Source organism: Peromyscus leucopus, chromosome 3 (genome assembly GCF_004664715.2).
Source record: "Peromyscus leucopus breed LL Stock chromosome 3, UCI_PerLeu_2.1, whole genome shotgun sequence".
In the NCBI taxonomy this organism is placed as follows: Eukaryota; Metazoa; Chordata; class Mammalia; order Rodentia; family Cricetidae; genus Peromyscus; species Peromyscus leucopus.
In genome coordinates this window covers 97,841,068-97,854,825 of record NC_051065.1, presented here as the reverse complement: position 1 = coordinate 97,854,825, position 13,758 = coordinate 97,841,068, and the positions used below count along the sequence as shown (strand labels likewise).

Genomic DNA, 13,758 nt, shown 5'->3' with positions numbered 1-13,758 from the left:
AAACACGCACGCACGCACACACGAGACTTAAAAAATAACATATAGCAAATATCATTAATGATTATTTAAGTAGAACATTATTAGTGATTGATTATCTAAGCATATATTATGTTAAAAAGCTATACAACGGTACATATTGGCTGCTTCTTTTTTTGTAAAAAAGAGAAAGTGGGGTGATATAAAAATACTATGTACTTCTATAAGATACACACATTAGGCAATTCCTAGAAAAAATAAAAGAAACTGGTGGCAAATTTCCTTGGGGAAGCCAACTTTCCTTTTGTGTGTATCATTTTGTACTCGTTTATTTAAAAAAACATTAAAACATTTTCCTTTTGAAATAAAGAACCTAGTTGAAAAACAGAATACAATAAAGTTAAAAATAGCATTTACTTAGAGTATCTAAAACATTAATCTACATCAGTGACTCACTGTCTTTCATTCTATCACTCTCTAAAGGTAATTCTCTTAGATACAATCAAGAAGCACCAGATGGGTTCTGGTTTATATACAATTCTAGATGTAGTAGCTTTAATTCTGTTTTATTCTAACTAAGGAAAGCTAATTAAAACACGAGTAAACGATAATGAATGTACTTCAGAAATCATCTTGAATCTGTTGAAGTGATTTCACTCAGCATCACTATTACTGAACACTCACTTAAGAGCTGGCAAGCTTTATTCTGTAGCCGGTCAGACAGTAAATATCTCAGCTTTTAGAGCTACATAATTGCTCTTGCAACCACTCAGCTCTGTGCTGTATCACTAAAGTACCGACAGGCAGTACTAACCATTCAAGCAGAGCTGTGTTCCAATTAAACTTCATTTACCAACACAGGGTGGGCTGGAGTTTGCCAATCCCACAGAATACAGACACTAAATGCTGGTATGTCTGAAGATTTCAAATATTTACTTGATAATATTACAAAGTGTCTTTTCAACAAAAGTATTTTTAAACAAACAACTACAGCTGACATATTCTGCAATCTGATCAAGGAATTGAGTTACTTTAAAGCTGACTTTAAGTAAGGAAAATTTGAACCTATTCTCAGGTTAAAAACAAAAAAAACAAAACAAAACATCTTGAGCTAGTGAGATGGCTCAGGGTAATGCACAAGCCTGGTGCCCTGAGTTCAATCTCCAGACCCTACGTAAAGATGGAAGGAGAGAACTGACTCCTCAAAGTTATACTCTGACTCCACCCATGTGCCATGAGTGTGTGTACATACACATTTTGGAAAAAAAAATGAAGACATTCTTTAAAAGGCAGCAGAATCAAATGTACCCCTTGTATCAAACTGTCACATAGGCTGATCAAACCGTGACCATCACATCTATTCTCTCATAAACACAGGAACTGGCGGACACTAGATTCTGAGTACATTCTATAATAAAATATTTAGAACAAATAGCCACTGACAGGACATGCCGTGACTTTAGCAAAAGCACAGTCTTAAGGTTTGCACTATCTACTCAGGGTACTGATCAATGCCCACAGTATAAAAAAGAACCGTGCTTTTATGACCAAGAGTCATAAAAATAAGCTCTAAGCCATGGTAAATTTTCCTTGTTAATGTATTTTAAGAAAAACCATAAGTACAGACACACAAAGCCAGATGCAGCCGCACACACCTGTAATCCCAGGACTAGGGAGGTCAAAGTGGGAGGATCATGATTCAAAGGCAGCCACGGCTGCACAGTTACATCTGAGGCCCTGGGCTGCAGACGAAAACAAAATGTACCAAACAAAGAGGCATGTCCACCACTACAGCAACACATGGACGAGACTTAGAACAGAGAAATACACAAACCACAGAACAAACATGAAATATATACTGCAGAAGGTAAGCATGATGGTGCACTGTGGAAGCACATGGAACTTCCCGTAACTTAGGAACTCAGAGGACAGGAGTTCAAGGCCAGCTAGGCTACAAACCAAGACCACTTCTCTAAAGACAACACAAAACAAGATGACAAAATCCAACAGTGTAGAAAAATACTTATAGTCTTACTAAGTTAAAAATAATAATTACTGTTTTTAACCATGTAAGGATTATCTGTCATCAAGATTGACAAGACAAAGAAAATCTGCTGTTTACATGGTAAAACGAGATTCATTTTTTCTTATAAACCTGCTTAATATTAATGTTTACTAATTAAAACATACTGCTTTTTTTTACTACTAATCACTGACGACAAATGTAAATTATCAAATAAACATTACTCACCTATTATTTAACTGTTTCTTTATAATTTCCAAATTTACTGGTGGAAATGAAATGGAAGTATCAAACTTCTTCAATGTTTGAGATTCACTGCTGCGGGAAAGGTCTATGTTTTGTCCCTAAAAAATGTGAACAATTACTGTTTAAAAAACACTTCATTTACCACACAAAGGAGACTACATAAGGTTCCGATGCCTTTGCAATATCATGGTCACAAAAAAATTTCTTTAAATCTTTCATCAGTTTTAGAATATATATTACTGCCTTTTTTTCCAGCCAGGTGCTATGGTCAATGTCTTATATCCCAGCACCCCGAAGAGGCCAGCCTTGTCTACACATCGAGTCCCAGGGCAGCCAGCCAGGGCTACATAGGGTGACCCTGTCTCAAAGAAACAAAACCCCAAACCAAAATCAAACAAACAAAACCAACCAAGCCCTTGGCAGTACTGAGGATGGAACCTAGGATCTGATATATGCTAGGTAAGCGCACTACCACTGAGCTACAGTTCTAGCCCTAAGTCTTTTAAATTCATATGTACAAACCAAATTTTAAAGGTTGGATTTCCACGAAAGTTAGTTCATGAAGTTTCAAAGCTAGTTTAGCTGATATTTTGAAGCATTCTTGGGAATTCATGGAGTTCTTGAAGAAACATGAGTAAGTAAAGCCATGGTTGTTTGAAATTTGGAACCTGCAGAGAATGCATTCCTGAAAGAGCATCTTATCTTATGGCCCTTCCCATTAGTCTCTCTGGCAACTCCAGCTCCCCACTACCACACCTGCTGTGTAGAGCATGTTCTCAAAGCCCACTATTTCAGACAAGGACCATGACGACAGGAAGCAGAAATTAAGCCACTGTTTCTATTTTACATAAGCATCACAGCTCACCTTGGTGGTTAGCAAGCCTCTTCTACTTCCAGTCGTACCTGCAGATCCCAAACAGTCCTGACGCTCCTTCTGTTAAAACTCCTTATGTCATGCATATCTCTCAATAAGAAAGTAGTCTTTCACTGAGGACCAGTTCTGTGAGGACTTTTCCACCCCTCTCCCCATCTGCCCACTCTCTTACAAAAGTGACCACTGAACATGTTCCTCTGTGTCACCCTGGGACTCCACTGAGACTTGTGGCACATCCCTCTATGAGCTCAGTGCAATTATTTTCCTCAGCTGCCTCAAGCAGACTGCACCCTCCTGTAACTGGCTACTACTGTATGCTATCGGAAACCAGACAACTCCTTTCCCATTTATGTCAGTGTTACCTTATATGGCAAAGGATGCAACTGAGAAGGATGCTGGGAGCGGAGACTTTTCTGATTGTGCACAAAGGGCCTACAGTAACACGGTCCTCATAAAAGAGGCTAGTGAAGATGGAGAGAAATGCAGCCACAGGCTAAAGAATGCCAACAGCACCTACGAGGGGCAGGGGTGAATTATCTTCTAGAGGTTCTGGAAGAAGTGCAGATCAGCCCATATTCTGACTCGGGGTTTTTGTTAAACTACCAAATCAGCGGTGAGTTGTTACAACAGCCACAGGTATCAAACACAGTGACAGACCTCCTACAGGGCCGTCGGTCAGTCACATACTGAATGGGTAAAAATGCAAATGAAATGAGCTAAAGATCCCAGTTTTGTCCACTAAATCTGCACCCAAAGCTGGCGAGACTGCAGTGAAACACTTCCTAACCGTGTTGATAGAAACCAAGATATTTCCTTTAGAAAGTAATACAATACAAGCCGCAAAGACCGTAAGAAAGGTTTACCTCTTGGTTAGGGGCGGCTATCGTGGCAGTTTTTCAAGGAAGCACCCCAAATTGTACACATGAAGAAAATGAAGAGGAAAATAACCAAACAGTCAGAGTCTTATTTGCAAACAGGAAAAATAAATAAAGCTACCTAAAATATTCACCAAATGAAGGATGGTCAAGAAAATTATCATTTGTCAACTATCATCAGTGTTAGACATCAAAATGAGTTATAACTGGGCAGAAGCAGGGTGTCCTTGTCTGCTTCTCAGTTGCTGGGATAAAACAGTGACCAGAAGCAACTTGGGGAGGAAAGGGCTGACTCCATCTTACATTTCCAAACAACAGTCCATCATCAAGGAAACTCAAGGCAGGAAGCTGTAAGCAAGAATGAAGCAGAGACCTGGAAGAACACTGCTTCCTGTCATGTTCTCCGTGGCTCACTTGACCTGCTTCCTTATACAAGCCAGGACCACCTGCCCAAGGGTGGCACTGCCCACAGTGGGATGAATCCCCTCGCACATCAACCACTGATCATGAAAATGCCCACAGACTTGTCCAGAGTCCTCTTTGATGGAGGCAGTTCCTCAACTGAGGTTCCTTCTTCCCAGGTGACTCTATTTGTGCCATGCTGACAAAAGCTACCAGCAGGGAAGAAAGGCCAAGTAAGGAAATCTGAGTTCGTTCTCAATGTACACAAAGGTGTCACATTACATTCAAAAGCAAGGACTTCTGAATGTCCCAGGAAAACACAGCTACACCCAGTAGCTGCTGGACTTCAAGCTCTAAGTAATTTAGTTGCAACTTTTATTTTATGTGAATGGGTGTTTTATCTGTGTGTGTATATACACACCAAGTGCATGTAGTGCCCACAGAGGCCAGTAAAGGGCATCAAATCCCCTAGGACTAGAGTTTCAGACATCTGTGACCTGCCATGTGGGTGCTGGAATTGAACCTAGGTCCTCAAGAAGAGCAGCCAGTGCTCTTAACCACTGAGCTGGCTCGCCAGTCCCCACAGCTGCAACCTCTGATGAAGCCACATTTGTGGAGCAGCTTTTGGGCAGATGCTATGGGAAAAGATACTATATGAAGATCAGTGAAGACACTAGACTTCAAAAAAAGAAAAAGACACTAGACTTGATGTTGTGTTGAAGTCACACAGCACCAACAGAGACACACGTCTCAGTTGTCTCAGTTGTAAGCAGCGTGGTTACTTAAATGAGATTACTGTGTGTCTATGTCTATGTATGAGCACACACACGCATATCAAATGTGTGGTCAGAGGACAACTTTGTGGAACTGATTCTCTCCTTCCACCTTGAGTTCTGGGGAGCCAACTTAAGTCACCAGACTGTGTGGTAAACACTTTTACCTGCTGAACCATCTTACCCAACATTTCTTCAACTTATCTGTATTCTCTCTTTCTGATGGTTCTTTAGGAGTCAGGGCATAAATCTCATTAAACTCTTTGGACTTGACTACTTAATAAATGAAGTTAATAATTTTGGTTAGGATAACCATGACAATCACTGTGCCATTAGTACTCTTTGGGTAAGAGTGTTCGGAACCTCTGGTATGTACCAGGATAACAGTTAGTCTACGAAAGGAAAAGCGGCAAACACAAGGGATCGGGAAGCCTGAGCTGTAGAGCAACAACCAGGCGTGTTTCTTCTCAAAGTGGTTTTTAAAAATATTTTTGATATACTGACTTCCAAGAGGAGGAGGGAAAAATAAAGTCTTTCATAATTATAAAAACAATGTGTTAAAAAGTTCTCTAGTTAGAAATTCCAGTGATCACACAGGTTTACCTATACTTTTGAGTTTTAATAACATGGAGATCTTAGAGTGGGTTGAACGGTAGTCCTCCCCAGGATCTACCCACAGAGCACAGGAATGAGTTGTCCCATTTGGTGCAGAGTCTTCATGGTTCTATCTAAGGAAGGATCCAGAGACGAGAATACACTGGAGTTTCTGGGTGAGCCTAAGTGTAAACACAGCTGTCTCCCCAAGATACACAGAGCAAAGATGCAGAAAAGGCATGGGGAAGCAGAGGCACGGGCGGCTTGTTCTCACGCGGACGCCCAGTCCCGACAACTCACTACCCACCTTGTGAGAGAAAATTTTAGGCCAGCAAGATGGCTTAGCAGAAAAGCTGTACACGGAGACCTGAGTTTGATCTCCAGAATTCATGTCATTGCAAAGACTGAACCAACTCTACAAAGTCATCCTCTGAGCGTCACACATGCGCGGTGGCCTGTGTCCTCCCCCCACCGCCCCCACACAACAATTTTTAAAAGTGAAAATAAAGTCACTGGGTTTGTGGTAACTTGTTACAGCATCCTCGGGATGCTAGCATACAGCACAGAAATAGTTACCTCTATGATCTTGACTGCTTTCCTCATTTGCTGTTGTTCCCAAATGTCTTGATTTTCATCCTCCTGACTCTCCTCACTCGCTTCTTCATTTCTGATTGCTAGACAACCAGAAGTTAACACGTTAATACTCGATATTTTCCCACTCTGACAGCAGTACTCAGATTTGGGGGGTTACCTTCTGCAGGCTTAGTAGCACTTCACACACTGTTTCTTCTTCATAATAATCCAGGATTGGGGAACCAGTATTAATTACCTTCATCTTAAAAATGAGACCAACACTCAGTCTAAATAACTGGTCGGAGCACTGTCTCGCAATGAGAACTCAAATGCAGCCACTGGGCTCCAGGCCCAGCACGTGAATCACCAGCCAGCCACCCACTTTCCCATACGGAAAGGGCTGGGGAGAAGGAAAGGTGTGGTTTTCTCATTAAAAAGTCTAATCTGGACCACCGAGATGGTGCAGTAAGTAAACTTGCCACCAAGCTTGATAACCCTGAAGAACCCACAGGCAGAAGGGGAGAACCAACTCCCAAAGCTGTCCTCTGACCTAAAATGTCTGTAATCTTTCATGCTAACAACAAAAAATCTTAAAAGGTGGCAATGATAGTTTCCAACATTTCAAAAACAAGAGACTATACAATTCTTGTACTTCTCGAAAATCAAGGAAGGGATCCAGCATTAGTAAACATCATCACAACACACATCCTGAGGTAATGTTATATATGATAGAATCATATCATTTAAAAGCCATGATATTATGGGCAAAAATTGATAATAAAAATCAACACCGACACTCTTTAAAACATAAGATATGTGCCATGGATTCAACTTGGTGCTGCTTTCTTTGGGGGTGGGTAAGACAGGTTGAGACTACGTGCCAGGATCACAGGAAGGAGCCATCACAGCTGTGTTACTGGGGCTCAAACCCAAGCTTTGTGCACATGAGGCAAGACTGCCAATGGAGCTGCATCCCCACATCCAACTGCAATTTTTTTGAGAAATGGCAGAAAACATGGTCACGAGCAAACAGAAATTTCACTATTGTAAAGAAAATGTCTTGATCGTTTTATGCCGGTGAATAAATTGAATACATACATGTTTCTTCAGCCATTCTTTGTCTGAGTGTTTGAGGCTTTGGGGCAAATAGTATTCTATTTTCACAGTCATCAGGATCACTGTCTGGGTCCTCTTCATTGCTTCTCTTTCTGTCAGAAGTGGTGGGGGGATGGTGTACATCCAGGGAAATGTAGTCCCCTGGGGCCCTGGCCAGCTCACGCTTTCTGTGGGCTTCCTGAATAAAAGCTGCATCCGGGATCTGAACTGCAACAGATGAGAGGACAGTGAAAACCAAGCAGCCACAGAATGCACGCTCCTTGCATTCAAGGCAAGAAAAAGGCACCATGTTCCTTAATTTCCTACTGTTTAGACAGATTCACCAACTGTAATAAGTGGCTCAAAGTCTAGTCGGTAAAGGAAGACAATTAACATAAAAGATATAGAATGCACATTAGAGAAATGAACCTAATCTAGCACTACCAGGAGATACACTGGCACCTCCACTGTGCCTTTTACTCTCTTACTAATCGGGAGCTGCTCTCTCTCATCCCTGAAGTTCTGTGTCAGGACAGGAACGTGAAGGAGCTGAGCACAGTGAGACCTTAGTGAGACGGGCAGAAGCTAGCATCAGTGGCACAGTGGCCTGACTTAGAGGCGACACCAGCACACTGCCTCATCTTGTGGAAGTGAGAAACAGAACAGTACACAGCCAAGTCAGATCAAGTGAGATCCACATGAAAGAAACCAGAGAAGTTAAATGCAAAGAAAACAAATACTTTTCAGGAGACCAAGGAACCTAATTGGATACGACTTTTGTTTTGTTTTGCTTTAGAGATTTATTTTTTATTTTATATATATGGATGTCTTATCTGCATGCATGCCTGTGCAAGTGTATATACCTGGTGCCCATGCAGGTGAGAAGGGGGCATCAGATGCCCTAGAACTGGAGTTACAGACAGCTGTGAGCTACTTATGTGGATGCTGGGAATTGAACCCAGGTCCCCTGAAGAGCAGCCAGTGCTCTTAACTGCTGAGCCATCTCTTCTGCCCCAATGATGACTTTAAGGCAATTTTATTTCTATAGTATAGCATATATTCACTGACATGAATTCTTATAATTTAGGAACTGAAGTTTCTTCATGCATGAAATTTACCTTTATACTTTATAAAAACTGTTTTCATAAGAAAATACCACTATAAGTAAGATGGCAGGAGAAATTCCCACCACTTCGAACATCTGAAAACAATAGGGATGTTAAGTCCCATGCAGTCCAGGCAGCCACTATGTAAGCAATAATGACTTTGAACTTCTGATCTTCCTGCCTTCTTCACATTTCCAAGTGCTGGGATTACAGGCATGGACCACCATAACTAGTTCTTGGAAGGCTGAAGATCCAAATCCAGAGCTTCATAGGTGCTAGGCATTCACTCTGCCAATTCAGCTACACCTTAATGCTGATCTTAACTTTTTGAGAAATAAATATAAGACATGTATCAGGGAAATAGAAAACATAACGCAAAGGCTCTAATGTTTAAAACACAAGAGAAAAGGTGAGAGATTTCAGAAGTCTCAGTCATGTTCTCAAATTATTTGCTTTTTTAATATAGTATTTATTTACTTAGTTTCTCTTGTCAAAGAGTTTAATTACATTATTTATTTTATTGGGAACAGAGGCAAAGCAAGCACCAAGGCACACATGTAAAGGTTCAGGAAAACTTGTGGGAGTCAGTTCTCTCCTTCTACCCATGGGTCCCAGGGATCAAACTTAGGCCCTTAGGCTTGGTGCCAAGAACCTTTAACCCCAGAAGCCATCTCACTAGCCCAGCTACTTATTTCTCTTTTGAGATAGGGTCTCATGTGGGTCAAGTTGGCTACGTATGTACAATTATAAAAATTACCAACCTATGGGTGAAACTTCTTTTTCTTCCAGAGAACTAGAGCTGCTGGAGGATGGACTCTGATCAGCCTTCTTTTCCGGTGAGGGATGTGTTTCTTCCTCTTCATCCGTTGAGAGATCAACTGTTCTGGATTCTAAGAGGACACCTGTAGAAGCAAGAAAGTCAAAATATTTGAATCAATAGCCCAAATAAACATATACAATTCATAAGATGTCCTCCTAATTCAATACTACATGGAGCTCAAGAAAGACCGGAGCAAATAAACATTTTATTGTTTTTTTTTGTTTGTTTGTTTTTTGAGACAGGGTTTCTCAATGTAGTTTTGTGCCTTTCCTGGAACTCGCTTTGTAGACCAGGTTGGCCTCGAACTCACAGAGATCCACTTTCCTCTGCCTCCCAAGTGCTGGGATTAAAGGCGTGCGCCACCAACACCTGGCCACAAATAAACATTTTAAAGGAGAGGCTGAGAGGTGGATGTCAAGAACACATGTTGTCCTTGCAGAAGTCCCAGTTTGGTTCCCAGCACCTGGGTCAGGCAGCTAACTACTACCATAGACCAGGAGAGGAAAAAAGCCAGCTTCATTCACATTTGTTGATAAAGCAATAAACATTGTACACATCTTCTTAAGGATAGTGGTAACAAAATCAAAATAACGCACTGAAACAAAAGCTCTTTGGGATCTCTATTTTTAAGAGTCACAAAGAAAGTCCAAAGGCAAAAGAAGTTTGAGAACCACTGCTCTAGAAGGGAGGAGATGGTGGCTCTGGAACTCAGTATTCTTACTCACGGCGGACCAGATGACTGACATACTTTATGTTACAAATGCAAAAGATCATTCAATCCAGTAACTGACAGAAACAGATGCAGAGAGCCACGGCTAAGCACTGGGCTGAGCTCCGGGAGTCTTGCTAAAGAGAGGAGGGATTATACGAGCCACGGGTGTCATGATGAGGGAACCCAGAGACAGGTGACCTGAGCTCGTGGGAGATCATGGGCTCTGGACCAACAGTTAGGGAGCCTCCATGGGACTGAACTAGGCCCTCTGCATGTGGGTGACAGTTGTGTAGCTTGGTCTCTTTGTAGGGCTCCTAGGAGTGAGAACAGGACCTGTCTCTGGTGTTTAGCTGGCTTTTGGGAGCCTGTTCCCCATGCTGGATGACCTTGCCCAGCCTTGATGCAGGGGGAGGAGCTTGGTCCTGCCTCAATTTGATGTGCCATGCTGTGTTCAAGCCCATGGGAGGCCTGTCCCTTTCTGAATGGATTTGGAGGAGTGAGTGGGGAGGGGATAGATGGAAAAGGGGAGGAGAAAACAAGAAGGGCAGGAGGAGGGAGGGAAAACTGTGGTCCGCATGTAAAATAAATTAAAAAGTCCTTTAAATAAAATAAAAAGACCATTCAAAATTTAGATGAACAGAGAAACCTAACAAAAACTAAGAAAAAAATAATCACTAAGATCCTGAACCTTAAAGACATTATTTTAAGTGAAATAAGCTAGGCACACAAAGACAAATATGGCAAGTGCTCATCAATATGTGGGATCTAAACAATTTGGAGGGAATCAGACAGCTAGAGTAGAATGATGGTTAATACGAGCTGATGTGGGGATATGTTTGCAAAAGTTACAAAATTTTACAAGAATTAAGTTTAGGGTATCTATTGTACAACACAGAAATGCTAGTAAGTGCCAGTGTGGTTTGTTGTACGCGATACTTAAAAATGGCTGGAGGATTGTACGTGTTCCCATCGTGAAAATAAATTCGATCTGTGTAAACAACCCAAAATATTTCACATCATCTGGTACACCATTAAGTATAACCATTTTTCATTTACAAGTAAGCATATATGAGAAATCACTAATATTCTTTAATGGGGCTAAAAACAGTTGGGAGAAAAGCCAGGATTTCAGGACTGATGAAGTATGAGTGTTCTGCCTGCATGTATGTATACATGTGTGTGTGTGGTGCCTGACAAGGTCAAAGAGGGCTTCCAATCCCCTTAGGGTTACAGATGGTTGTGAGCCTCCATGTAGGTGCTGGACACCGAACTCAGGTCCTCTAGAAGAGCAGCCAGTGCTCCTAACTGCTGAGCCGCCTCTCTATCCTTTAAGTGACTCTTTGTACTTGAACACATGAATGGAAAAGTCCATAGTGTCATCAATCTCTGCCTCAAAATCTCCCTTTACATTATTTTTATCTACTTTTTGTTGTTACTGCAGATAACTGATTTTAAAAATGACTGTGTTCCAAAACCCTGGCCCCGATTCTTTAAATAAACTGTCAGGTGTTCTTAGAAAACTGTTCAGAAATTCCCAAAAGGCACACCTAACTTTCAGCTACTTTTAACAGCATCAGGACTAGTTCGCCTCCTCTTTGAGGGCTTGGGTTCACTCTGAACATCAAAAACGACTATACGACGCTCTCTAGTCGGTGCGGGTCACCTGAGTATGCAAACTGCGACATGCCACCAAAATCTACGGGAGCGTTCCACCAGCCCCGGGAGCTCAGAGACCGTAGAGGCCTCTGGAGCTGGGGACCTGCGGATCAGACCCGTTCCCGCCCCTCGGTCACCTGCGTCGCAGTCCCGGCGGGAAGCAGTTCCCGGGCTGCGCCGGGAACTCGCCCACACCCGACCTCGGCCCCGGCTGCCGCGGGCCCTGCGCGCCGGTTCCGCCGCTCCCTCTGCTCTGCCGCCTGCAGACGGCCCGCATGGCTCCGCCGGCTCCTCTGCAGGCCGCTCCTCCGCGCCTTCGCTGTCGCTGTCGCTGGACTCGACCTGGCGCCGCCTGAAAGTCCTCTGAGGCCTCAGAGCCATAATACGAACACAATTAGCGCGCGTCCCCGGGCTCCGTCTCCAGCGCCTGCGCAATCGCCCGCCTCGGGTTGCGCATGCGTGGTGGTGAGAGTTCCGGCCGGTGCTGTGCTTGTCCGTTCTCACCGGCAGAGTTGGCTGAGCCCAAACCTTGTCCAGAGTGGGACGGAACTACTGTCCCAGACATTCTCACAGCTTCTTATGGCTGAGGTCCCAGAGAGGACCTGCACATCCCGCCCAGAACAGACTGAAGTGGAAGGATAAACAGTGAAATTATGCATAAATGATAAGCGCAGGAATAAGCAATATCAAATGATTGTCTCAAAACTCCTGCTTGTTGTTGGAAAGGATCTTAGAGGAGTTGAGAGCTGAATTCTGGGGAAGGGATTAGTGGAGTTTTCGTTGTTTCAACCCATCAGATGAACGGCTTAGAAGCCTGACAGAGCCATTTTTTTTTAAGAACACCCAGGGAGATTTCCAGAAACAAGCGTGTGTTCCAGCTGATTAAGGAAGATCGGCTCACATTGTGTGTGTGATCGAGAATTCCTGGAAAGAAGCTGTGTCTGCAAAGGCCGATTAGAACTTTAGTGAGATGGAAAGAATGGAATGCTTGCAGGCACCCAGCCTAGTTCTGTCAATCAAAGGGCTAAGAATGCGCCAGTTAGCATCTGAGGCCTCTGGCTAAAATTTCTCCACCGCACTCTGTCCACTTAATGCTTTTACCAATGTATTTTAAAAATACTTTGGTTAATAAATTTCATTTTTCTGTTACTATAAAAGCTTCATAAAAATTTCCACAATGACCATGGAACTTGGGAAGGCAGAAATCTGTTTATGGGCCATGGCCACTCATTCGGCTCCAAAGCCATATTTCCTTTGGGGTGAGCACTGTTTTCACATTGACATCTGGATGGGTCCCAGGCAAGCTAGAGAGTAAACCCAGATGGCGAGTAGATCTCTCAGAGCTGTGATAAGAGTTTGCAGTTGCTTCCATAAGCATCAGATTCCATACTAAGACACCTTTGGAGGTCATCACACCAGCAGCATACCTCAGCAGGAATCCAGCTTATGTTAATTCCACTGTGCTGTGGGATGGTCTGTATGTCAAATTGCTCTGATTGGTCAAAAAATAAAACACTGATTGGCCAGTGGCTAGGCAGGAAGTATAGGCGGGACTAACAGAGAGGAGAAAAGAAAGAACAGGAAGGCAGAAGGAGACAGTGCCAGCTGCCGCCATGACAAGCAGCATGTGAAGATATCGGTAAGCCATTAGCCACGTGGCAAGGTATAGATTTTCCTATGACTACATTCATAAAGCTGGGTGTATACAGTTCCCAAACACAGTTATTGGGACCTGAGTTAGAAATGTTCTTCACAGACTCATGGTTTTGAAACCTGGTCCACAGGATGGGGCACTGTTTGGGACAGTTTCGGAACCTTTGGGACTATGGTTTAGTTAGCAAAAGTGATTCCCTGAGGGCAGGCCTTGAGGGTGATGTATGCGTCTCTCTCTGGCCAGAGCTCTCAGCTTGCTGATTGGCTGAGACAGGAGGAGGAGTTAATGCTTGACACACGTTCCTGTCATCCCTCACCAAGCCACCGGCCTTGCCCTTCCCACCATGAAGGAGGAAGCTCAAAAGTCCGAGTCAAAGTAA

General features: G+C 43.0%; 1 protein-coding gene across 5 annotated transcripts in view; it reads right to left on the bottom strand.

Moving 5' to 3' along the window:
• Window positions 1-12,161, bottom strand: part of Gcfc2 (GC-rich sequence DNA-binding factor 2) — a 37,259-nt gene extending 25,098 nt beyond the window's left edge. For all 5 annotated transcript variants that reach the window (XM_028871378.2, XM_028871379.2, XM_028871380.2 and 2 more), the window contains exons 1-5: window positions 11,863-12,161; window positions 9,299-9,439; window positions 7,435-7,659; window positions 6,340-6,437; window positions 2,228-2,343 (exon numbers count right to left, since the gene is read on the bottom strand). In XM_028871378.2, coding sequence (XP_028727211.1) covers window positions 2,228-2,343; window positions 6,340-6,437; window positions 7,435-7,659; window positions 9,299-9,439; window positions 11,863-12,106 — 824 coding nt within the window. In that variant the 5' untranslated portion in view covers window positions 12,107-12,161. The remainder of the gene's footprint in view (window positions 1-2,227; window positions 2,344-6,339; window positions 6,438-7,434; window positions 7,660-9,298; window positions 9,440-11,862) is intronic.
• Window positions 12,162-13,758: the final 1,597 nt, after the last annotated feature.